Raw genomic sequence first — 27,706 nt, forward strand, 5'->3', positions numbered from 1 at the left:
TGTATGCACGCTTCAAATTTCAGATCATTCTGATGTATAGAAAAATAAAATAAAACACTACCAGACAATCGTGACCGTGCGATGAACTTTGAACGGTGATAAACTATGAACGAAAAAAAACTTTATATATATGAGTAATTATCATATGAAACCCTCCCACACCCATGTGTGTAGGACCTCAAAGTATTACCATTAAATTTGACCCAGAGGTAGGACTCCAAAGTATCACCATTAAATTTGACCCAGAGGTAGGACCCCAAAGTATCACCATTAAATTTGGTACAGATATCTAAAAAAAAAGTCAAGTCCCACACTCATGTGATAACTTTTCTAAATATCTGTGCCAAATTTAATGGTGATCATTTGAACTCCTACCCACATAGGTGTGGATACTATATATATATACACATATATATATACGTTATATTATAAAGCCAGAGTTAAGGGGTGAACGTAAAAATAAAAAAGAACCTTAATTCTATAGAGGTTGTAGGAGACATTTCTACCTTTATAAGGAGAGAGAGATTTTTTGAAAAAAACATATTTTTTCTTAAAATTAATGGGTGGAAGAGAGATACTTTTTGGAGTGAGAGATGTCCTACTTTTAAGGGAAGAAGGAGAGAGACTTTTTTAACTCCTAAAATTAGTGCTCGAAAGAGGGACATATTTTCTCTTAAAATTAGTGTGTGGAAGATAGAGAGATTTTTTGAAGAGAGAGATGTCCTACCTTCAAGGGAAGAGAGAGACTAAAAAAATTTAGTGTGTGGGAGAGAGAGAAAAAGAGATCTTTTTTCCTAAATTTAATGTGTAGTACAAACAAAACATACAATTCCTACTTTTAAGGGTAGAGAGAGAGAGTAAACCTTTTTGAAGAGAGAGAATATATATATATATGGGTATGTACGTCAAACTCAAATTCACCCGAAAAAAAAAAATGCATACATATCCAAGATTGTTTGTATGAAGAGTAGAGATTTTAGAAAGAGAGAGAAAGAGAAAAAATAGGGATTTTAGAAAGAGAGAGATTGTTTACATATTTTAATTTAATAAATAGGAGATCTTAAAGTAGAGATTTTAGGAAGAAAGATAGATTGTTTTCATATTTGATTTTGAGAAATATAACTTTTCTTTCCCTATTTTTTGATTCAAAATTTCTAAAATGGGTGCCTATCCCCAAATCAAATTCAATAGAGAAAGATATGCTAAGATTGCTTCCACATCCAAGGGGCTTTTCCATCCAAGAGCATGATAACCCCTCTCAATACATATACACCCCACTCTCTCTCTCTCTCTCACTCTATATATATATATATATATATATATATATATATATATATATATATATTCATCTGTTAGGGTTTTGATATTATAGAAGCTAGAAAACCCTAAAAAGGGCCACACCCAAGCCATTTGCTCTTATAACGTGTATTAGCTTCTACATATCTTTTGGTATTTTTTCTCTATCTATGTCACATAGTTCTAGCTTACTCTCACTCGGGTACGTATCTTGTGCTTTTTCCATGATATCAATATTTGTGGCAATTTAGTTATTATTATTTTCTCCATATCATACTATTCATCAATTTTAGTGTGATTCTCTATTATGTTGTTCATTGCTTGGGATGTTTTTGTTATGGATTGAAGCAAATGAGAGTCTATGTTTACAAAATTGTAAAAATAAGTATTTCTTGCCAAAATATTTTTAATCTTTGCCGAAATGATAAAAATAAATAACCACATATCACAAATAGATTTCTTGTTTTTTGGGATTTTATATAATTTTAATTTTTTAAAAAATATCCCTAAGTTGGGCCAAAATATTTTTCAATCTTTGCTAAAATGATAGAAAATATAAAAATAAAAAATAAAAAATAAAAATAAAGATAAGAATAATAATAATAATAAACATTACAAATAGATTTCTTTTTTTTGGGCGGTTTTTTATATTTTTTAAAATTTGGCTTAATATCCTTGAAGAGTTTCTTGGTCACATGAACCAAAAATGGTCGAACCAAAAATGGTTATTTCTTTGCTCCCTAAAGGTATGAGGCAGTAGTAGTAATAAAAATAATGAAATAATTTTTTTTTATTATTTGCCATAATATTTATTAAAATTATTTATAAAACTACTAACCAATTACTTAATTTATAATGGTCCATATATACACCTATAAAACTACCAAAAATCAATGGAATTGGCCCCATGCATGCATACTATTTTTTTCTTTTTTTGTTGTTATCATGCATGTTGTGCTTCCATGAAATAAAATAAAATATGTTCATTTTTATGTCTTGTAATATTGTTTTACATCAATGGAATTTTTCCTATGAATGCGTGCTATGTTTTTTTATCGTCATATATGTTACACTTTCATGAAATCAAATAGCATATGTTCATTGTTATGTAGTGCAATATTTATATGTGATAATAATTGTTTTGATATATCGTAAAAAAATCTTAAAAGTTTGTCTTAATGTAGAAAATCACTATTATGAGAATTATGTTTATATTCATGTAAATACCTGACAAAATATGATAGGCCTCAAGACAAATCATATTTGTCGTGTACATCCAACATATGTTCAAAATTAGTAATGATATAATGTAATAGAAAATAGATTATAACTCTAGAAGTCACTCATATCTTATTTGTTGTATGATTTACTGAATTAGTGTTTGATGCATATTCAAAATTTGTGCCGACAATGTAATAACACGAAATGGATCATAACTCTAGAAACCACTCAATTCATAGGAGTTATTTGAACAAAGATCAACGTAGAGTTGCATGTTCTGTTCTACGTGCAACGCACGTACTCACGTAATCCAAGTATTTATTAACCTTTAAAGTAACATATTATTTTGTGCTAAAAATATCTTGTTCAAAGTAGAGATGCACGCATGTTCTACATGTAACGCACGTAATCCAACTAGTATTTATTAACCTTTAAAGTAACGGATAATATTTTGTGATAAAAATGTCATAATATTCGAATGTGAAAATTAATGGTACATCAGGCGGAGAAGGAGCTTAAAGAATTTTATTTGAGAGAGATTTGGTGAATTAGTTTGAAGGGCAGTTTCTTAGGTTTCCAAATAGAGCACCGGATTAATAAAATAAGGAAAATGGTTTATAGAGCTGCAGCCCATGCTTCATCTTAAACTTATTGAAAATTGCAATTCAAACATTGAAAAACCATTATATCTAAGGCAGTTTTTTTTAGTTTCACATTTTTAACTTTTAGAGCTATCATGGCGATTTTTATTGTTAAAAGTGCTTTCAGGATTTGAGGTGAAACTTTTTTTTGTTATCATAAGCCTAAGCCTTATAGAAACGTCATCCATAAAGTAAACACTACATTGGACTATGATTCGCCATACACTGGCTTTCTTGGGTCAAGGACTAAAATTTTAGGAACTACCTAAAAATCACTAGATGATTAATTAAAAAAAATCAACTTTGAGTTTTCTAAAAAATCAACTTTGAGTTTTCTAAAAAATCAACTTTGAGTTTTCTAATACTTAGATGTCACCCTTCAAATTTCGGATTGTTTCCATACGAGGCATTATTTTTTTTCAAGCCCATAAAGAATGGAATTTGGATTTTTTTTTCTTTCTACCGAGCATAGCATATGGGTTAACCCAAATTTGCATCCTGAAAATACTCCTCGATTGGGTTTTGTTAGACAGAAAATGCTTATGGTATCACTTATTAGGGATTATAATGCAATAATGCATCGAGTAGTAGGGCAATGTATTGCCCTTTATGTTTCATGAAACTCATAGATGGATTTAGGTGTCAATAGTTTTCGATACATATTGACACTTATAAAAACACAACACTCAAGTTTGAAACTTGATAGCCTTTTTTTGAACCATTTATGCTGAAATCTCAATGTTAAAATACCAAATATCATACAAGATCCCACTTTTCCCCTAATGTAAATAATATTCGAATTAAGGTTGGCATTTCTAATGCTTATATGGAAGTTAGGTACTACCCCACTTATCTAGGTCTCATGTATCCTTATTTTTACAACATAGTTCACAAGTCATCATAAAATGCCCCTTGTGATAGGACAACGGAAAGAGTCAACCTTATACTATAGGAGAAGGCACACCTAAAAAATTCACCTGAAATTGTTGTTCCGACATTGAAAAACTCTATAATTAATCATCTCAGCCTCAAGATGTATTGATATGAAAAACAATAAAGATTTTGAGTCCTAAAACTAAGGCATTTTATAACACTAGCCAGACCGTCCATTCTCAAATTTTAAGTGTTTCGAGATCTACTCGATCAACACTATTTTTAGAATTTTAAATTTCATAAATGAAAGCCAAAATAGATTCGGCACATAAATTGAGTCCTTGAGCATGATTTAGAGATACGTCTCGCTATAATTGTTTAAACTTACCTTATATAAATTGTATATTAAAAAAATAGGAAATGTATACAATGAGACTTTAACTTTTAGTGCAAGGAGGTCACAACTAACATCAATCATTAAATGTGAAGCACAATGTCCAAAAACAAAATTTATTGAATGTTGTGACGCACTTCAATCTATTAAATATTACATCCAATGGCTAATAATAATTGTGACTGGTTGTACAAAAAGAGGTTATTTTGATGCCCAAATTTCTTAATATTGATCATTTCGACATCAAGATGCATGGACATGAGAAAAAAATGGATTTCAAGTTTTTTATTGTCAATTTTCAATATTTTCAAGTTTTATTAGATATGCTCAATCTACACTATTTTTTAAATTTTAAATTTTATAATTAAATATAAAAATACATTTTAAGGCTATCTCAAAGATTTTCAATATTGAAATTATATTTCTCGACACCATTTGAAAGTACATTTTACTTTACACAAAAGTAAATGATCTCATGGTAGACAATCCCAAAAAAAAAAAAATCTAGGTGATGGCGTTTGGAGTTAAACTTGGTCATGAAGTTTGGCTTTGGGCTCAAGTTGTACAACAGCCCAAGAGTATTTTCCAAACCAAGCGAGACAAGACATGATTGTTTGGTAACCAACAAATAAAATGTGGAAGTTCTTGCACGTCAAATAATCCATAACCAAAACATAAGCAATTGGAAAAATGCTACAAAAATTATCAATATTTATCTTTAAGAAAGTATATACACAAAGTTAAAAAGAAAAAAAAAAAACTCGAACTTTGTGACTTATTCTAAGTGATTCAATTTGACATCTAATGGACGTATATGATTGTGATCTCCATGTACAAAAGGTAAATTGTCTCTTTGTAGACAATCCCCTTAATGAAATCTAAAACATGACAGATACACGAAATAGTGAGCCATCGGCTAAAAAGAATCCCAATACAATCTACAACACCAATTGCATGTTTATGCAATACATAAAAAATACAATCTATAACACCAATTGCATGTGTATGCAATACATAATTTGTACGTGGCATACTCTCTAATGGGTAAATCAATGGGAATATAGCCTTTTACTCATAATAGAAATAAAGCTCAAGACGTCTTATTATGGTATCTACTATCCTGACCAACTAAGCGTTACATAGGAATGACACTAAACAAGATGATCTCTCAAATTTAATTTTTCTTTCAAAAAAAAATATAAACAATATGCTATGTTTAGTTTCTCTTTCAACAAAATCTTGTAGCACATTGAGAAAGGGAGAAGGTTCAAAAGGGTAATAGGGATTACTCGCATTTCTTGCTTCCAATGAAGGGTATGGCAACAACAAACTTATTAACAGTAAGTAAAAAAAACCCCAATTATTTCTATGTGAGTATATTATCATTTTTCTCCCTCAAGTAAAACTAAAGTTAGGAGTATTTTTAAGACCCTAAATTTTTATAACCTAGGGACGAATCTCAAAAAGAAAATAAAAAAAGAAGAAGTTAAAATGGATTTTGTATGCGTACCAAACCAACATTTCATGAGATTGAACAAACACTGTCTAATTTTTTTATGGTTAGATCTAAGTGCTTAAGAACTAAAATTCCACATTTTATTTAAAAAATAATCATCTCGTCATTTTTAGGTAGATTCTAAAGTTTCAGATAAGAAAAATACTCATGCTAAATTTACTTTTGGTAAAAAGGATGAGGTTTTGGTGAAGCACATTATTTATCCCCTTCAAAATTTATTTCAGTGTTGGAACTTGAATCCAAAATATTAGGGTCGTTAACTTCAACAATGATCATGATGAATATGAAAAAAAATAAAAAATAAACATCAAATAATAATTTTTTTGAGATCTTTTTTTTTGCATAATGTATTTTACTTCTATAGGACAGCTATGAGACTAGCTTTGCACTATGAAGCAGTAAAAAATAATATACCTTTAGAATAAGTGTAGTGAAGATGATGATGTTGAAATGGATGAGTGACAAGGCCACAACAATATGAATTCATTTGAGATAATTTAAGTATGACACTAATAGGAGAAAAGATTAGAGATAGTAGACTTAGGTGAGTAGACTATGTGTGGCACATACCTAACAACGTACAAGTGGAAGGAAAACTTGCCAAGAGGCAAGCTCAAAAAGACATAGTTGAAAAATAGGGAAAAAATATTGAACAATTATAACTTCAATGAGGGTACAATTATTAATAGAACGTGATAATGGATTGGGATTCGCATAACCAATCCAAATTAATTGGAAAAAGACTTTGACGATGATATGGTTGATTTTACTTCTTCACATATTACTAAATCTGCAAAATTTTCGAACCTTCCAACAGATGTCTATCCCCAGCGATTTAAAATGTGTTTTACAGCTCAAATCCAGAAACTCGGAGGACTCAGGTATTTTGGACTCTAAATAAAACTTTTCCAAAAAAGAAAAACAATAAACCTGAAGGATTTTTCCTTACCCAACTTTACAAAGATTTGAGAGAGAGAGAGAGTTGACTAAAAAAAAAAATCAAGGCCATCATTTCATCATGTACAAAAAGGTTTTTCATATGTAGATAGTTGCGTGACAATGATGAGTTATACCAAGGGTTGAATACACGGTTCGGCGACAAAGATTGCCTATCCGAAAAACTGGATCAGATCGGCAGTTTGGATAGACAATCCAACTTAATTAATTGGGAAATAAAAAATTTTAAAATTAAAAAATATTAATAAAATAGTAAAAAAGTAAAGTGAGACTAGTTCTATGAGAGAACCGGTTAGAACCAATTAGTTCCCAATGTTTAGGTAAAACTTTATTGGCCTCGACAATTACCCATCCGAACTGCCCGGTTCCGATTTAGTTCACCGATTTTTTAAAACTTTTGAGTTATACAAAAATCGTTAAAAAATCGATGAACTAGATCACCCTAAAAGATCACCGTTAAATTTGACACAGATCTCTAGAAAAATCAAATCCCACATCATGTGATAACTTTTTGGTCCAAAAATGAAGAAGGGGTAGAATTACTGAATGAATATGAGCTGTGGCTGATACCCTAGGCATAAAAGAAGCATTTTCTATGGGATCCCTAAAGCACCAGCCACCCCGACCTAATTCATGATGAGCCCACCAACTTCCTAGCAAGATGCCTACAGTTAAAAACCACTGACATGTCAAGATCCAAATTCGAATTGGTTTTTGGTCTTGGTCAGAGACCATTGTGTTTGCGTTGGCTGTCCAACAAAGAGGCGATCTGGTTGATCTAATTGTTGATACGATCCATGTGAATACTCCAACTTACCTCACGCACTCTCAATTATTTGATGATCTTTTGAGGTCCTACACACAGAAAGAGTCGCTTATGATCATTACTCTATATATATATATATATATATATATATATATATAGGGACATTGAATGAAAAGGGCATTTCCACAATATATCTACAAATATATATATATATATATATATATATATATATATATATATATATATATATATAGGGACATTGAATGAAAAGGTAAGGGCATTTCCACAAGATATCTACAAATGATGGTTTTTCTTGAGTAGGTAAGCGTTGCTTTATCAATGGCTTGGGTGTTTCGTAGATAAGCACGGTGGTATGTATGAATTAACCCATGAACCCAGTGGCATTTACGTAAAAAATTCGAGAATCATTTTCTTGTATCGTTTTAACCGCAAAAAAAAGTAACCCAAGGCAATTAACACGCTTAGTTAACAGTTTCTAAAAACCTGGGGCTAATTACCGCTGGTTTCCGAAAATACCCTTCATCCTTACAATACCTAAAATACCCCTTACAGTATTTCGGCGGCGCTGAAATGCTGATTAGCCTGGGGTGTACTTTCGCAATTACGGTAAAAAGCAGTGGCGTACTCTGAGAATGGAATATTAATGACCATTGTTAACATTAGGGAGAAGGAAAGGGAGGAAAACATACTATAAAGGAGGAAAAATACAGTTAGAGAGAGAGAGAGAGAGTGTGTGATGTGAGGAAAATGGTGGAGAAATTTAGTTTTTAGAGAGAGAGAGAGGAGAGAGAGAGGGGCAAATGAAGGAGGAAGAGGCTGGGAAAAAGGAGGCTGAGCTGAAATGGAGAGCCTGGCCGTGCTCAGGCAACTCATTGGCCAGATTCAGGAGTTTTGGGACGTTTTTGGCTCGAGGCCTCACCATGAAAGGTGACTCTCTTTCTCTCTCTAAAACCTACACGCTCTCTTTCTCTAGGGTCTCCCCTTCCTTTCTCCTTTACAGCTCCCGAGACCTCACTCTCTCTCTCTCTCTCTCTCTCTCTCCTGGTATCAGGGGTTTCCGGTGATCCAAGTAACTGTACACGGTTTTGTTCGTTCAAATTCCGTTGTCTCCTTTTCAGTTATTCCTCCCAGTGATTCACTCCTTCTCTCTCTCATTGTGTTTCTCTCTCTACTTCTGAAATTTTCTCTCTCTCTACTTCTGAAATTTGAGTGATATGAATTCTTGGCAATCATTTGTGGTCATGATTTTCTACTCCTTCAGCTTTCATCTCTCTCTCACCCATTTATTCATCTGAAGCTTGAGCGGTAGAAATCCATTCTTATGAATGTGTTATGTTTCTTTTTGTTCATTCATGTTCCATTTCCTCCCTGGCAGTTTTTCCTCTCTCTCTGCATCGCTATCTCTATTATATCTATCAGTCTGAACGAATTCATCTGAAACTTGTGCAAAAGGCAATTTTAGTTCTTTTTCCTTCTTTCTTTTCATAACACCTTGAATATGTGAATTCCTTATGATGCTGCAAGATTAGTTCCACTAAAAAATCCAGAATGGGGGGCAAAAGTCAACTCTGTGTACCCATTCTTGTGACATTTGTGCCTATTTTTTAATATTGTTATAATTTAAAATGTTTGAAACCCTCTCTTTTCCTTCTACTTATGGAAATTGCAATTTATTTCCACCCGATTTTAGCCTATTTTTAGTATTACTGGAATTCAAAGTCTATGGTTATTTGAGTGATATAGAGTGAAGTAAATGTTATGACCTTGGAATGGATGTATTCTGTATAGAAGATTGTTTCTTGAATTAACACTATTCATTTTCATTTTGCTTAAATACTTGTTACTTTTGCTTGGTCTTTAATTTAGACATATTTATTTTCTGGAGGCCACAAATGAGGCAAAGTGACCTAGGTTTTTATTTTTATTTTTATTTTTAATGTTTAAACTAGACTGTGATTTACACATGGATACACATTTTTTTAAGTGGTTTTATGTTACTGGGTTAAATTGTCGTGGGCCATCTCCATTTGGAACCTTCTGTTTGTAGTATTGATGTCAATCATTATGACAAATTAGGTCGATTATTAAGATTTCAGTTTGATCTGTAGCTATTATTTGATCTTCTTTGCGACCTGTACGAACTGTATATCAAATTTTGCTGCTTTATTTTGAATTATGTTTATGCAATATGTCTACTCCAGTTGCTTAACAATTATTACTCGAGGCTTCCTGTATTCATTATCACACTGTCGGGGCAGTAATCGGCACAGCCGACCCCAAGTAATTGGGAAAAGGCTCTAATGATGATGATGACGACTGTCCGGGCAGTAAAATGCAATAGGAAATTCTTACAGTTTATAGGGATGATCATTATTAGTTAGTCAAAGTCCTATATTGGGGTTCATTATGTTCTTGGTATAGGCAATTCTTACATATGGTAAGCTCCTGATTAAAAATCTCTTGCTTTATCTGGATTGCTGATGTGTTTGATTTTTGATGGTTTCAAGGAAATCCACAAGATATTTTGGCATGCATATTCTGAATTTAGGCTGTGAATAAAATCATTATTGCTTCAAATCTTCAGAAATTAAGCCATTATAAGTATTTAGTTGTATGGTATGATTCTGCAGATGTTTTCGACCTTAGCTCTAGTACTTGACGGATTCCATTGAATTTATTTAGTTGTATGGTATGATTCTGCAGATGTTTTCTACCTTAGCTCTAGTACTGGACGGATTCCATTGGATTGTGACCAGCTCTCTAGTATTGGAAGTGTTATTATGAAGAAAGAAATATGAACTAGAGTTTCCCGTGGGGATGAAAGTATTTGAGTTCTTTGGTTAGGAAATAATGGAAGATGTTTCCAAAATTTGGTCAAATATATTAGTACTTTGCCAAGGTTTACTTTTAGAACTTCAGTTCATGATTACAATTGGTATCACAACATCAAATAAATACCCATATCAATTGCCTTGTTTTAAGTTGTGTGGTATCTGCTCACCACCATACAACTTGCATGTTGAAACTAAAAAAATGCTTCATATCACTATTTATCTATAGAACAAGCCAATGAAGATGTAAATCTTAGCTATAGCCTTTTATGCTCAGAGCAAAATGGAAAGTAATCTTGGGAAGGGGGCTGGGGTTGTGGTGACAGTACCACCATGTCCTAGTTGAAGGTCATGGCCTCCATTTTCACTAATGCATTAAAAAAACTGGCTATTTCCAAAATGGGTAGGGGCCTACAATCTCCACTGATCTACCCGGAAAAAAAAAAAGAAACAAAGCGGAGTGGGGAGGGGGGGGAGGAAGTAACCTAATTCATAATAACCATTATCAACAATGGGTTCACATGCTTCATACTTGTGTCTGGAATCATACTCTCTCTCTCTCTTTCTCATGAAGTTTTACTTGCAGTGGTATTTTGTGTTCATGAATCATGTCCTACCTTGTGTTACTTGAGCCTCATGACACTTCTTGTACTGTTTCCTGGATGATCATAAGATCATAGAGTGACTAAAGCTGGTTTATATGCCTTATTATGTTGCATTGTTCCCCATTTCCTTTAAGTACATGTTAAGTGCGATCAACATCATTGTCATAAACTGGTTGTGTTCAGGATTTGGCTTGGTCCTGCGCTTCAGCAAGATGCAAATGAATTTCTGACAATAATAGAAAAAAAAAAATGAAGGTTCTATAAGACTGGGTTGAGTTGAGTACATTCTATTTAAAAACTCGTTGAGGGCCTGAGCCAACTCAGCTCGGTTAAACCCTTAGTGTTACTCTTGAGTTTCTAATCATTGCTTTCACTTCCTATGTAGGCAGCATTTTTCACCTTCATCTGATTCACCTCAATTGCGATGAGGTCCATTCATTGCATATTTTCGTAAACTATTCATATAAAGTTTGGTGGAAAAAGTTTATTTACATAGTCAAGTCAAATTTAGCTGGATTGCTTTACAAATGCCTTGCATATTCAGATATGGAAGTTTATATAACCCATTGACTTGACCACCTGGTGTTCTCTTTATGACTGCATATGTTGTGAATCTTTGACTCCTACTTTGGTGATTGAGAAAATGGTAGGTCTGTTGTTAAAAAAAGAAAAAGAAATGGGAAGAAGCATTTTCTTTTGCATGGGCGCCAATTGATCCGTGGTACCGGAACCAAAGTACAAATAGGTGATTGGGATTACAAAATCACAGGAATAAGATAATTTAAAACTTTTATGACCTTATTTCCGTTTGTGTACATCCAACTCCACTGTCTCATCAAACAGTTTCCCATGTATGTTAATCAGCCTTGTTAATTCACTGAACTTTGTATCCATGTATGCTAATCATTTCAATTTGTATATAGTTGGGTACTTGGGCAGGCGGCTTATTATTAAATACTTTTGTCATGATATTATTGGCTGGGAATATTATCGAAATATGTAAAGTTGGGGGGCCCTTATGTAACTATGTTAATAATACACACACACATATGTTTTTATGTGTGTGTGTGTGTGGGTGGGTGTGGGTGTGTGTGTGTGTGTGTCTGTGTGTTTATAAAGTCAATTTTTCTCGAAAAATGGTCTAATAAGAGTGACAACCTTAAGCTTTTCCTTAATCTGTCCCAAGCCCGGGTAAAGGAGGTGGGTTGTGTTAGGTAGGCAGCCAACGTAAAACTTTACCAAAAGTTTTCATGAATCCTGAAACTACGTTATGGGGAGACCAAGATTCGTGTATCCGACTCAAATAGTTCGGGAAAAACCTCTGATGATGATGATGGACTTTTCTCCAAAGAAACAAAATAAATATTGTTATCAGGATATTAATGACAAGGCCTTTTTGTTGGGAATTTACTGGAACGTTTCTGGGAGTTTAATATATTTATACTAAATATATTAACTTTTTGTGAAATAATTTTCATACAAATATGGTAAAAGAAAATCTCAATGAATCAATCATATTTCTCAAAAAATGACTCAATCCTATCCTTGAGATTTTTGTGACTTACGATGGTGTGATATTGCAACGAAGTTCTAGTTTTGTATAGTGATAATCTGATATCTATCTTGGAAAATTTAAATTTTTTTTAAATTATTTCTTTGTAAAATTCCTGGTGTCTATGAAAATCAAACTTCATTGTGCTTATGAAAAGCAAATTTCAATCTTTGTTTAAATTTCAAAGATATCTGCTCGTCTTTTCAGGAAGCTATCAATACTTTTCTAAATTGACATGAAATTACGTGGCGTGCCATTAGCATACTTAGCTTGTTTAGGTAACTCATATGCGCATTGAAATTAGTTAGCTTTTTTAAGTAGCTCACATGGGTGTGAAAATAGCCAGTGATTTAGAAAGTAGATAGTAATATTTTGTCTTATTTCTAACTTTAGAATTCAAATTCTGATGTTTCAATCAATATTCGTGATCTCAGGACTTGGGTGAGTTAATTCGGCAACTTGTGAAGGCCAATTTCTGGTCATTTCAGTACCTATTTGCATATAATAATTATAAAAAGAACTAATATACAGATAATTTGTAAAATAAGTTTAGAAATTACTCCTACTATAAATGTAAAATATTCTTTTTTTTGGGGGGTTGAGAGAGCGCATTTGCTTCCATGTTGGAAGGGGAGGATAAATAAATGGCCATCCATGAGGGAATGGGTGCAACTTCTGTTTGTATGCTTAAGCTGAACTGGTAACTTCTTTATGAGATGCCTAAAATTTCTTTGCATTTATGCTAAAACAAAAAAAAAGGAAGAGATTTGTTAGTCTGTTAGTTTTTTTATTAATTTTACCTTTAAACTTGTTTTTTAATAGACAAAATAGCAATATAAAAAATGAGTATCAAGTTTGGCTTGGGCCCATGGTATTACATTTGATCTTTGTCAGGGAAGGTCAGGGTTTTGATTCTTTGGAGCGTGTCCCGATAATTAGGAACCACCTCATTTTTTAACCATAAAAGAAACATTGACTCGTCTAAGCCACTTGACTGGGGTGGGTCAATTATGGACTCTTTGAGTCTTAGTCCAAGTCAATACAAAATCGGGCATAATTTGAATCGTGAAGAAGCGAAGTCATCACATTTCTGAATTATTTTCTTCCCTGTCCAATTAGACTTGATTGATTGAGTTGATTCGCCCAAGTCATTGAACTCTGGTTTTAATTGCATTTTCAATATTATTGCCATAAGTTTCTATTACAATATTTTCCATACGCCTAACAAACTGTTATATTATCAAATTATAGGTGATATGCTAGAGTTTTTAATAGGAGTTGATGCTATCATGAGAAAATCATGGAAAAGTCATTATAACTGTGATATTTGTTAATAAGCTAGCCAGTTAGTAGTTTGAGTCTTACTTGCATCTATCAAGCTTTGGAGACTTTTTTTTTTTGGGTGGGGGGGGTGGGCGGTCCTAAGGAGCTTATGCTAATCCTCCCTTAAGTAACTTGCATTTAGTATAGCCATATTGTTCCAATCCGTAAGGATCTTGTGCTACTTTTCCCTCTCCTTTAGTCACGAGCTTGCAATCATTGTTTACATATTTGTCCTGACCATGCACATAGAAGGCGATGACCTAGTTATCGGCTAAAGTAGCTTACTTGAATCTTATATTGTTGCAATGTCGAAAATTCAGCTGCCTGACCACCTAGGCGAAAAAATTTAAAAAACGGCGAGGCGCAGTCTGGGTGGGGGCATTATTTGTTTTGCTTCTGGGCGCCCGCCTAGGCGTTCAAGGTACTGCCTTGGTGCTATTGTTTGGTTGCCCGCCTAGGCGTTGTCCTGTGACAACTTGTGGGCGGATGGAGAAAAACCCTCGGTGAGCGTAAAAAATGTAATTTATCCCCCTAAAAAGGGAGGAAAAGGGGGTATTCTAAACCCCCAATAGAAAATCCGTGGCTTGGGGGAGAGAAAAACCTCGCAAAAACCACTTTTTTGTGATTTATCGAAAGATGGATAAACTTTTTATTTTTTCGATTTCTTCCCAAAACGAAGGCAATAGTTTGTGGGTGGATTTGGAGCTTCTGGTAGTTGATTTTGGGAACTTTTGGCGACCCAATAGATGACGTTTGTACCAACATACATTTGATTTTGATATTTTTAAAGTATTATCATATTTGGGTTGTGATTTTATTTTGCTACAACATATTATGTTATGAATAATGTGTTTTTTTCTTTTATGATATATTTGCATGTTTGTAGTTAAAAGATTATTTTTTTGGTGATTTATTGATTTTCTTCTCACTTGGACGATGAAATTGACCATATATCGTATTATTTTATGAATAATTGATTCCTATTTTGTACAATGTGTCTTATTTTGATATTCTATATTTTATTGTTTTACTTTATTTGATAAATAATTGATTATGTGATATTTTAATGGGTTAAGTCTTATGTGAAAGTGAAACTGAAGTTTTAAAATGTCTTATATATTCAGTTATTCATTTAAGAACTCCCTTGTTTTTTATGTTTGAAATGTGGGGGGGGGGGGGTTGGTTGATTTTGGTGAGGGCACTCTGTCCCTAGGCGGCCGCCCGACCGCCTAGGCGCCTGCATCCATTTTTTTGAACATTATATCATTGAGTGAGAAATGATGGTAAGCAGCCGTTCAAGCATTTATGAGTGACGTGTTGCCATAAATTGTTGCCTACAAAGGCATCCTTGATTTATATACCCGCTTTAGGTTTGGGGGGTGCCGGGGTGGTTATATGGCAATCTCATTTTTCACTCAGTGTTTTTGGATGGAATTGATTCATTTTCTCTCCATGTGTTTTGGATGTGTATAATTGTGTATTTCATTGAGTGAATAGTTGGAACTAGTTTGAATTAGAGACTATTCTAGTAATGTATTGGACCTAGTGCTGTACCTACGTTTATCATGGATGCTATGGTTTTCAGCTTTATATAAAATATTACATGTGATATGGTGTTCATAATGAGCTGATGGGGCTTGGATGGTACCTCAACATGCTATGATTTTCAGCAATCGAATCAAAGAGATTCGATTGCTTCAGGTATGCAACTCATACACATGGGCATATGTGATCTAAACATGTGGAATGACTGGAATGAAAGTGCTTCTATCCAATGTACTAGTTGAATATATTCTCGGCTATTAGTGCCATACTTGATTATGTAGCCTTTGGATACTAGGTCAAAGTGTTGTACAAAAAGGACAAGGTATCATTGTGTTTGATGCACAAGATGTGATGACTGAATTGTGTATTGGTCACTTGAAGTTGAGTGATTTGGTTAGTTCATAATGTTACCTATTTAGAGGAATTAATATCTGATCTACGAGCACGTTGAGATGTTTGCTAAATTATTTCCTGGATCCCCAAGTTCATTAAAATAGTTTGTTGGAAATTTAATTATATTTTGACTTTTTTAAGTTAATTTGAAAATAGCTGTGAAACATGTGATTTTGTAGTCTGGTAATTTTTTAATCTGTTTTAGTAATTTTTCAGATTTAGTATGGCATCATGGTGCTTTTTAACTTTATATTACTAGGGGCAGCGTAGGTTTTTATTATTCAAGTTCTCAGGGGTTTTGCGTGTTACTGAGATTTTTGATATTGACTTGAATTACCTACAAATTGTTTTTGGGGAAGAAATATGTTGCGAGCAGGCTTTAATGTGTATGTCATATTCTGTACATTTGGGCATGTTCCTTAACGGACGACGTGAAGATTATGGTAAAAGTACTGTGGTGGATCTCATTATGGTCTAAAATCCACATGCCGCTATTTCACATTGTGCAAAAGCCTGTGAGTGCTGGATAAACATCCATGTAGCATAGTTTGGGGTTTTAGAATACCTGTGTGCAACGGTCTTTTTTTCTGATGTTGAGGGCACTATTGTCCAAATTCAGATTTAATACTTTATTTGGATGATAAGATACTACATTTCGTGGTGGTCTCTGTGAGTAGAGCATTGGGAGTAGTGAGAGAGATTTCGAACGATGTGATTCAGTGGAGCATTGAGAGTAGAGAGAGAGAGATTTTAAATAAATATCATTCAACAATATCAAGAACCCTTTCCTCTATGGAGTTTTCCTTCTTTATTTTTTAAGTTATGAATGTTTAGACTATCCATATGGGATCCTAGGGTTTTGGTTCCTTTTATTTGAAGGAAAAATAAAAGCATACATAAGAAACATTAAGAAAATTGATTTGAGATGTATTTCATGGTCAAATATAGTTTAAGGTTTTGGGTTTTTTGTCTCAATCATAAATGCCTAAATTTTATTTGTTTAAAATAAAATAAAAGATAAAGATGAAAGAACGTGTTTTTTTGGGATGTCGTCCTATGGATGTTCAAGGGGGTGTGCATGCTGAAAGTGTTCATACTGTTTCGGAATTAGACCATAGATTGTTACTGTGAATGTAACATGGTGAATTATTTTGCATTATATGTGAGGTCATAATAAATTCATAGACAGGAAATGTTTTAGGAAGATTGATGTATATGTAATTTTTGTAAAATCTAGTTGGAAACATTCACAAAATCCCACATGGAACATAGATCCTATGTAGCTTCTCCAAGGTTTTGGGAATTTCCTATAAGAAATTTTTTACATTTTCATAGTTTGTTCTTTCCCTTAAATCTTCATTCAGGTCCATCTCCTTTTTGATAAATAGCTTTTTTTATTAATGGTGTAGAATTGTACAGTTTTTCCTGTATGAAAGAATCTAAAACAAAATTTCTGGTATGTCATGTTTGTACAAAAAATAAGTGAAACCAAAATTTGCTCCTTAAAGGGGGCATTGGTGGTGACACTGATGTTTGCAGATATATGATAAGGATATTGGTTCCGGCAACCCCTTCTTTGGCTAGGGAATCAGTGATGGCACTTGACTTCTCTAAAGGACACTAATAGAGATTGGCGAATATAAAAAATTTGGTTGAACATGTTTTGCAGCCTCAAGTGGAAGGACTGAAAAGGGCAAGGGGTAGACCCAAAAGGACGTGGTTGGAAGTAGTCCGAAATGATATGGGCATTTAATAGAGCAGAATGGAGAACTAGGATTCATGTAGCTGGCCCCAATTAATTGGGAAAATGCTACAATGATGATGATGATGTTTTGCAGCCTCCAAGGATGGGGAGAAATCGTTGTGGCTATTGTGGGAGTCATCTTCTACCAATAGGATGGACCTCCAAGTTCTGTTGAACACTGAGTGCGACCAGCAATGGACCCCCAAGTTCTGTCGAACACTGAGTGTGACCAGCAGTACCTGTGCATCTGCGTGTTGCTGGGCCAGAATTTGCGAGGAGTGTCTTATCCCTTTGGTTTCTGAAGATGCCCCCAGAGCCTGCAGGCCTCAGGTTTCCAATGTTGGTGCCATAGAAATTTAGCTTAATGACTCCTTGGTCAGGTGGTAACCACTGTGGGGATCTTGATACCTTGTGTGGTACTGATCAGATAATATGTTTCACCTGATTATCAAGCTCAATGGGCAAGGGTACTTTGAGCTCATTGCAAGTGGTTGCCTAAATGATGGTTGTTTTGGTATGGTTCGTTAGAGATCTCATTTGGCATTTGGTATTTCAAAAATGCTCCTGGGGCGTTTTAGCCCAATGGTTCAGATTGTGGATAGTAGGGACTAATCACTAATGCAGGGCAAGATATCTGAGGCTGGGTAGGGGGGTGAGAAATGAGATCAACACAAATGTTCAACGGATGCTGTGGTGACTCAAAAATGGTCAAACGGAATAAGTATGAAATACCAACCTTGGAGAGGATGAATAAGTGGTCAATGGTCTTCTCTTCTATTTAGCAAATAATGCATCTTTTAGGCAGTGAGTACCCCTTTCTCTGGATATGGTCTGAGGTCGGGGCCTTATCAGAGTTCACTAACCAGTTAAAGGCCTGGATTTTAGGGGGGTACTAGGGTGAACCATGCCTTGTTAGCAATTACAGGGAATGGATTTGAGGGGGTGAGTGCGTTATAAAAAGAAGACACTGACAAAGCATCTGCTGGGGAAGGGCACAAAATGAGTTCGTCCTGGTCAGTACTGTGGACAAAATGAGATTTGAGGATATGAAGCATAGATGTCAAGCTTGAAACTTTGGTCTCATTTAGGTTTTTGGCCGAAAGAGTGGTGTCCAAACTATCTACCCCACACAGCACCTCAAATGACTGTGGGATAGTGGATCTCCTATTTCAAAGCTCTATATATTATTATTTACTAAGCTTGGGAAGGTCTGTTCAAGGGTGTGACTATCAAAGCCATGGATCTTTCCAAAATCTGATGCAGTTTCCACTTCTAGCAGCAAACAGATCTGACTTGAAAGTTTTATAGAAGACCTCTAATGCTCTTCCATGCCCTCGAAGCAATGGCGGTAGCTGGACATCTCCCAACCATACAGAGGCATCAGTGTCGTGCTTGCCTTTGATGTCCTACTGCCATAGATGATCTCGATTGTATGCAAATGGCCAACACCACAACACCACTTTCCAAGCAGAGCGATGTTGCAGTCCACTGGGCTTCTAATTCACCGGCCACTTGAACTTTTGGTTTGCAAACTGTTTCCCATCTAACAAGATGAAATTTGTGACGTCCCTGCCACCTTCATTAGAACTTTTGCGTGAAATGCTCCAGTTTCCTAACTATGGACATGGGCGCAAAACATGGACATCTGGAATATTGGAAAGAGTGGCCGTATTTAAGTGATCGGACCTGTTAAATATTAGAAATGATTCATTCAAATCTTTTGATGATGCTGTCCCATTGGTTTTTTCTGGGTTTGCCAATGCATAAAGTGAGGCTTAGGTAGTTATTTGGCAACATAATGTCGCAACCCATACGCGTTGCCAAGGCAACCAAGGTATCTAATGGGGTACCAATCCCCATCAATTTTGTCTTATTGTCTATGCTATATTTACACATAGATCTGTAGCTACACCTGATAAAATAACCAAAGGCTGTTGACTTCTTGCGGGAGGGCCTAACAAAAGATGAGGGTGTTATTTGCCTAACAAAAGATGAGGGTGTTATTTGCATATTGGATGTGGGAGATAGTTGGTCCTTTTCGAGGGGTGGTGAACATGGTGATGGACCTACCGAACACCTCCACAAGGATTGCGAATAGAAAGGTGAGAGGGGCTTGCCTTGGTGTAGGTCCCATGAGGAAGGGAAGAAGTCGTGAGGACTTCCATGATAAGTATAGAGAAATGAGCAGTGGATGTGCATCCAGCCATTCATGCTGTCCATTTTTTAGCCCATCGAGGTCCGGACATTGCCAAGGATCTGCCAACATGACCATATGCCTTCTCGAAATTTAGTTTGCAGATTAGCATTGTCTTTTGGACTGGCGTCTTGTATGAAGACAAGCATGAGCAATTAAGGCTCCATGCAAAATTTATGCATGCTCTGCAATAGCACCATGACGATGAGGGGATATCGCATGTTCAAGGACTTGATGCAGGCCGGATAGAGCACTTTTTGCGTGCAGCCAGCCTCCATATGATTGTCTGACCACATGACATGATCTGTACTCAAGAGGCTTAGGCATAATGATAAAGTTGTACAAACTGAAGTTTGTTATAAATTGCATGAGGTTTGTGTGTGTTTTTTTTTTTGTTTTTCTTTTGAGAAATAAGGTTTGTGTGTGTTGGGTGCAAGAAAAATGTGCTTCAGATAAGGGCAGGCTCACACACCTAACAGTCAACCTTTTTCCTATGGACCAAAATGCTTAGAACCATCTTTGTCTATTTTAGGACACAGTTTGTGAGTTAAAAATAGGAAGCAAAGCTGGTGCATATAGGAAGTAGGAATATATATTCGAATAAACATTCTATTAGAGGTTTTAAAATTGAAAACATGAGGTTCAAGGCCAAAACCGTTTCCAATAATTGGGCACATGGTATTCAAGACAAAGTTTAAAAAGCCTCGTAAATAAGTTATTGTTTATGAACTTCTGGCCTACAAAAGAATGATTAACTATGAACTTTTTATCTCTAATATCTTGAAGCTTTAGGAAAATGATTCTCTCCCCATATTTATTGTGTTAAAACATAAAGATAAAGATTTTGTAGGAGGTCAACTTCTACTTGACTCCTTTCTGGATGTTCTCTATGTTGATTGGCTGAGATTATTGTTGTATTTTTCATGATATTAAATGGATACTCATGCCCAGTTCTTTAATTCTTCATCTTTTATATTATATTAAGGCCAATAATGTTATGATTGGGCTTGTTACTTCAATTGAGACTTGGGTTGGTTTCTGATTGATAGGTGGAGTCTTTAGTCTTTGTTGAGTGCTGCAACTCAATAGTATCAATAGTATACATTTGGAATTGATATTTGTTTAGGACGCAGTTACCATGCGGCCAGCCTGCATATTGTAGAAATGCGGGCTTGGCAATATATATATATTTTAAATATAATTTGATCCTAATTTTTGGAGAATATATAATCTTTAACATGGAGATCATGAATATGATTTTTTTTTTGAAAACTAAAAATAATAGTTATATTAAGAAAACATTTGGACCGTTAGTTACAATTGTTTTTGGATGGACCACCTATTTGCATACATCTTTAAGATGGATGCTTTATACCTCTGGACTGCATATTGTAGAAATGCGGTCAAGCCCACATGAAACAATTGTTCTTTTTTTTATGCATTGTGCTTCTATTTAATTATATACATTCTAACCTAATACCAAATTATGATTTATAGTATTTATATCCTAAATAGTATAGTATGAATTTCCCTGATATGTAATTAAGAAAAATAGTGTATGGACAATTTGTAATTATTGTATTGAGTGATGCATTTTCAAATTTATAGTTTGTCTTTTGTCCAGTTTTTTATATAAAATCTATATCCTTTTTCAAAATAATTTTTTTTGGATAAAAGTGACGTATCGTATTGTTTATGAAAATATTTACATCTTTTGGGTTGGTGTAGCTGTTGGGTTACCCACAGTAAAAAAGTAAAATCACCTACACTATGTACAATGAAGAGAAAACAAAGAGGATAAAAACAAAGGAAGTCTTGGTTAGAACTGCTGTCCGTTCACTACGAAACAATTGCCAACCGGCCTCCTTGGCTAGGGCATTGGCAATCCGACTTGGTATGCCAGACCTGCTGAAATGGAACACGTATGTTGCTGGAAATGGCGAAGTTATGGTCTGGCAAATATATGGTCAGACCTGTTGCGATTGCGAGGTATATAGGGCCTTCCTCAAGGCCCATCTGATAATGTTCACTGGATCCCCAACAACTTCGAGAGGACTCCAAATGCGGTCAAACAGTTTGAAAGGTCGATCGCCTGAGCCTTCCTAGATTTTAACACACCAATGGGGCCTGGACCAGAGTGAACATACTGCCAAATGGTTATGAGAAATACCTCCTGCACCAGAGGGACCTGGATTTTCTAGAGAGCAACTGTCAAAATTGAATTTGATGGACCCTATGGGAGGTGTACTCAACAAGTTAGATCTAGCAACTTCCATGGGTCTAGTGGCTTAGATGCGCCTCCAATTTTGTATGAAGTCCATAGAACACCACCTTGAGAACTGTTTTCTATTTTTGGTTCGAAAGGTAACCATGTTCTTTACATTCTCCTTTAATGTTTCCATACTCCTTATCCTACTTTCTAAGATCTGTGCATTGTGTTCGAACCAAATGGACCAGACTCTGGCCACAGTGGAAGCCGACATAAGAATAGGACAGTCAAAGGAGGAGTGGGCAAGAAGTACGCTAAAAGTAGTCGTTCTACAGTTAGTGGCTGAACCGGTTTCCATTCTAAGAGACCCAATCAAAGAGTCCCACAAGTGTATTTGAGCTGGACAATGTAGAAATAAGTGCTTGATGTTCTCCTCAGCTTCCTGACACTCGGTGTATCAGTTTGGTAGTGGCATGCCTCTCCTTTGTGTTTGATCAATGATGAGTGGCTTTTTCTAGATAACTGGCCAGTTGAATGTCGGGTTTCTGGGGAAACATGTGCAGTTCAGGACTTGAACAGAATTTCTAGCCCACTGTTCGTGGCAGTCAATTCAATATAGATGGAGGAAACAGAGGAGTCTGATGAGGCTGGGGCACAAAGAACCTCATCATCCCCATGCTGCAAAATGTAGTTTCTGTTAAGTTGTTCTAAAACTGCAGCCATGTCTGAAATTTCTGTGTTCTGCCGATTTCTTCAAGAGATAGTTGTCCTAACTAAATGACCCCTAAGTGACTCATAGGATTTTTTGATGAGACGTTTCTTGATCTGTGACCACGTGAAACAGACATGGGACTAAGCAGTCTAGAAAGCATTCCCCAAGCCACTAATCCTTCTATAGTTTGATTTTGAGCTCCCAATTTAGTCAAAATAAGGTTCAGCATGAGATATTTTCATACACAGTAGATATACCCCACCGTGCCCTGGAAACCTTAGTACCTGTGAGGGGCTCTGGAAACCAGTAAAGCTGCCATACGTGTACTGAATAACACTACCAAATATCGGTTTGTGATGCAAAGCACCACCACTTGCTAAGTAGGGCCAGGTTTCACTCTTTAACCTCCTAATACCCAGGCCCCCTTCCCTCAAATGGAGCTTCTTTGATGCAGGAAATCTCATATAAGCTTGAGCCCATTAAGGATGGGTATACACGTAGGCATCTTAAACTATGACATATGGAGAATTGGGATATTGGAAAGGGTATATTTGAAAAGCCTGATCGTGCCTCTGAAAGATAGAAACCTAGTTTCCATGTTGCCAGCCACCTCTTAAAAATTTCAACCATGCTTTCCCATTGTGATTTTCTTGGTTTGCCAAGGCAGAGTGGTATTCCCAGTTACTTGTTGGGATGGGGCTCTCTCCCACATCCCAGCCCTCTGGCCAGCACGAGCTTCTCTCAAAATTTTCTTGTAAGTGAGATATTTGAGGCCCCCTACTGGCATAGGCAAAGCCACTGAGAAGGTTTGCATTGTAGAGGTTAGAAATGGACCTACTAGAAGTTTCTCCTATGAAGAGGAAGTGGGAGGGGCGGCGGGTTCCGCAATGAGGGGAAGAAGCCTTGCGGATATTCATTCATCTAGACCAATAATTTCAGTGATTTTAGACACCTGGAATCCACTTTCTCCAGCTACTCCCAAAGCCCATATGCTCAAGTGTCTGTTCTAGGATTTTCCAACCTACATAGGATCATAATGCTTTTGCCCAATCTATATGATCACATGCTTTTCGCAATCTCCCTTGAACACCTATAGGAAGTTCAGGCTGATGCGAGGAGTGAATACATTCATGGCCAATAAGCGCCTCTTCCAAACTTTGAAGGATTTTAGCAAGTATTTTAAAGGAGCTGTTGAGGAGGCTTATTGATCTAAAATCCTTTAGGGCGTGTTTGATTGTGGAAGATGGGGTTGTCAAAGCCCCCTCTTCCATGAAATATGGAAGCCACCGCTTCCTATTCTGATGCTATTTTAAACCCCTGTTGAATGCCACACTACCATCTTGGGGTTTCCATGGGGGTGTGCAACAAACATGGAGTGGGATGGGTGGAACTTTGTCTCGCACTACCCAAAAGTTCGACCAAAACAAACACGCCCATAGTTCCTCAGCCCCTTCCAGTTTTGTCACCAGAGCAATAAAGGTAGCATGCATGCCTCGATGAACAATACCTGATTACCTGTAGTGTAAAATTCTCCAAACAGGGGCTACTGCCCAGAAATGATGGAGCAAAGCTATCAGAAACCTTGCTCTTAATCTCAGGTTAGATCTTTTGATATTGCCAATCTGTGAAATGGATCTTTTCACTTTCATGAGGAAGGCAGAGAAAAATTCATTAGCCCAGTGTGGTATCTTGAAGATGGGTTTCATGTTCAGGAGGCTGTTCCACTGTTGTAGTGTCTGTATGTTGGCGCCAGTAAGTATTAATTCATTATTCAATGATAAATGCTTGTTATCAAGAAGGAAATTATAAGTAATTCTTTTCCTGGCAAAATGTAAGTGATAACAAGGAACCGCATTGTAAATCAGGCCAAAGTAAGTCTCAAGATTCCCATTACTTGCAATCATAATTTTTTACATTTTTGATATGGAACCTTAATTGGTTGGAACAAGTAAATTTTATGTTCTGCAATTAAAAGAAAAAGAGCTGTTGATTCACTAGTAATTTGCAGCCAAACCAAAATAATGCTTTGTAGGAACAGCAAACCATAACCATCCTTTTGCTTTCATTGAATTTCTTAACATTTTCACTCAGAAGAACATCCACCCATAAAAGAACATATTTTTATTCCTCTATAATTAAGAATTGTGTAAGTTAATGGTGTGACATCTTAATTCAGTTACATTTGCTCATGTCGTTGTCAACTTTATCGGAGCTTATGGTAGCATCTTGCAACTTAGTTTGTTACCTTAAATTGCAACCATTGGATATGCCATAGGCATTTTCGGAAACACCATATTTTAAACTATTCAATTCTTTATTAGACAAATCCTGAAAAATAGGACACTTTTATTGATATTTGCACTCGCTTTCTCAGTAATTGATCTGGTTCATGACTCAGCTCACTATAGATTATTATGATTGATAGGTGGTGGTTTATTTCTTTTATATCATTCAATTCATCATCATACGATACTGAAAAGCCTGAACAGTTCATTGATGTATTCAAATTCTCTCTTTCTCTCATAATTATCTCTTTGGGCTGCTGATTATAGATTATTCTCATATATAGATGGTGTTTTCTCGACATAGAGAACAGTTCCACAGATGACACCCACAGCAGCACAAGGAGGGTTCGCACCTCAAGCTCCCTAAAGATGGTGGGTGACTCGAAGCCCCCTCCTTCCAAACGCTCTCGTAGAGAGAGAAACCATGAGAGAAACAAAGACAAGGTCCAATCTGAACCTATGGAAGAGCAAATTTGGAAGGACTTCCCAGAAGACCTCTTCGAGGCAGTGATTGCTCGTCTCCCCATTGCGACCTTCTTTCGATTTCGTTCAGTCTGTCGAAAGTGGAACTCGCTTCTTGGCGCCCAAAGCTTCTCTCTGCAATGCGCACAGGTACCCCAACGTCTCCCTTGGTTCTACACCATAACCCATGAAAACACAAATGCTGGTGCTATATATGATCCCTCTCTCAAGAAATGGCATCACACCACCACCCCACCATTGCCATCTAGGGCTATAACCCTACCCGTGACCTCAGCAGGTGGCCTAGTTTGCTTCCTTGACATAGGCCACCGAAACTTTTACGTATGCAACCCGCTAACCCGCTCATTCAAAGAACTCCCCTCGAGATCTGTTAGGGTTTGGTCTCGGGTAGCTGTTGGAATGATACTCAATGAAGGGGACACTAGCTATAAGATCCTATGGTTAGGGTGCAACGGAGATTTCGAAGTATTTGATTCTATCTCTAACACTTGGGCTCGATCAGGTAGCATGCCCACTGATATCAAGATACCGTTGGCCCTAAACTTCAGGTCCCAAGCCGTTTCAATAGGTGGGTCCTTGTATTTTATGAGAACAAACCCTGATGGGCTCGTAATTTATGATTCGAACATTGGGGCTTGGCAACAATTGGTGATACCACCACCACCACAAGCTACCGACCTTGTGTTGGCTCAATGTGGGTCTCGAATCATGCTTGTAGGCTTGCTTTCAAGAAATGCGGCCACATGCGTGTGTGTTTGGGAGTTGCAAAGGATGACCCTTTTGTGGAAGGAGGTTGACAGAATGCCAAATATAATGTGCTTAGAGTTTTATGGAAAGCAAGTGAGGATGAGTTGCTTGGGGAATAGGGGTTTGGTGCTCTTGAGCTTAAGGTCGAGGCAGCTGAACCGGTTGGTTGTGTATGATGTCGAGCGGAGAGAGTGGAGCAAGGTGCCTGCATGTGTGTTGCCGAGAGGGGGGCGGAAGCGGCAATGGATCGCATGTGGGACATCATTCAGGCCCTGCCTCACAGCCTCGGCATGAGAGAGAGAGCTTCTCGTCTCTTTGGCTCTGAGATTGTGGAGGTACGTTATGTGCTTATGTGATTCGCGTGTCTATTGCATTGGAGGGAGGGTGGGTCTCAAAGCGAATTTTGTTTTGAGTTAATTTCGACTGAGAAAGACAATTGGAAAGGTTGACTGACTGACTGACTCTTGGCTAAAATTTGTTTGAACTTAAGCTTTATGTTGGTGGACCTGATTGCTCTCTAGGTCTTTCGTGCAGATGGTATGAATGCTTGGATTGCTTCTCAAGTTTCTTTCATTGTTTTATTGACGCAGAGAGAAAGAGAGGACGCAGAGAGAGAGAGGAGAGAGGCTTCCAAATCTAAAAAAATTTTGAGTGAGGCTTCCAATTCTAAAAGTTTTTTGAGATAGATTATTTTGATTTTTCTTGTGGCAAGGGGTCTTGCAATGTTAATGCGAGTTTAGATGGTCCCTTGGGGCCTTCTAAATTTATGGAGTAGGGTGGGTGGGTGGGTTTTGGCATCCCCACACCTGCATGCGGCTGCCGTCTGACAAAGATGGGACTCCACAAGATGCTACCATTCATAATGTTTGCATGCATCAGTGAACCTTGTGCGTTGTTGTTTTCATCGGACGACTAGTAGGGCTGCACTTGAATGCTCCCAAAACATTAAAAACATTTTTCCTTGGAAAAATCAAGCCATAAATGATAGAAAAAACTAGCTTCCTCTCCACCACTATTTAGTAACAATGCGACAGATAAACGGTGTTTGGGTCTATGGGTGATGTAAATGTCTAATCTCGCTTGGGAGTATAATTTAAATCTACTCCTACGGTCAAAAGACTTAGTTGGGAGGATCTTTTCAATATTAAATTTTGAGAATCACCTGAGAACTAGTAAATGATTGTCTCAAAAAAATATTTGAGTTTTTAGTTTTTCTAAGAATTAGATTTTATTATCTAAAAAATTTAGATGGTCTGTCTCTATTCAATCTCAAGCCATTGTTTTTTTTTTCGAGTACGTAGTGGAGGGTACAATTTTTTTATTGAAGTTAATCTATAGGTTAAAGTGATTACATCCCTAAAATTTGGAGTCCTAAAATTAATTCCAAGTGGGGTTTTG

General features: G+C 36.2%; 1 protein-coding gene across 2 annotated transcripts; it reads left to right on the plus strand.

Annotated features, from left to right (window-relative positions):
• Nucleotides 1-8,402: 8,402 nt before the first annotated feature.
• Nucleotides 8,403-26,871, plus strand: LCR (Galactose oxidase/kelch repeat superfamily protein). 2 transcript variants are annotated; one of them, XM_006848187.4, is made up of 2 exons: nucleotides 8,403-8,612; nucleotides 25,363-26,871. In XM_006848187.4, the coding sequence occupies exons 1-2, from the start codon at nucleotides 8,527-8,529 to the stop codon at nucleotides 26,600-26,602; spliced, it is 1,326 nt and encodes a 441-aa protein (XP_006848250.2). In that variant the 5' UTR covers nucleotides 8,403-8,526; the 3' UTR covers nucleotides 26,603-26,871. The 2 variants fall into 2 exon arrangements, with proteins under 2 accessions (XP_006848250.2, XP_011624846.1); XM_011626544.3 differs by having other exon boundaries at nucleotides 25,383-26,871.
• The last annotated feature ends 835 nt before the right edge of the window (nucleotides 26,872-27,706 follow it).

Source organism: Amborella trichopoda, chromosome 6 (assembly GCF_054954075.1).
Source record: "Amborella trichopoda isolate Santa Cruz 75 chromosome 6, AtrichopodaSantaCruz75HAP2 v2.0, whole genome shotgun sequence".
Classification (NCBI taxonomy): domain Eukaryota; kingdom Viridiplantae; phylum Streptophyta; class Magnoliopsida; order Amborellales; family Amborellaceae; genus Amborella; species Amborella trichopoda.

Coding starts and splice junctions, on each gene's coding strand:
- LCR (XM_011626544.3), top strand. CDS start 8,486: ATGAAGGAGGAAGAGGCTGGGAAAAAGGAGGCTGAGCTGAAATGGAGA. Junction 8,613..25,382: donor TCGAGGCCTCACCATGAAAG/GTGACTCTCTTT, acceptor TTCTCGACATAG/AGAACAGTTCCACAGATGAC.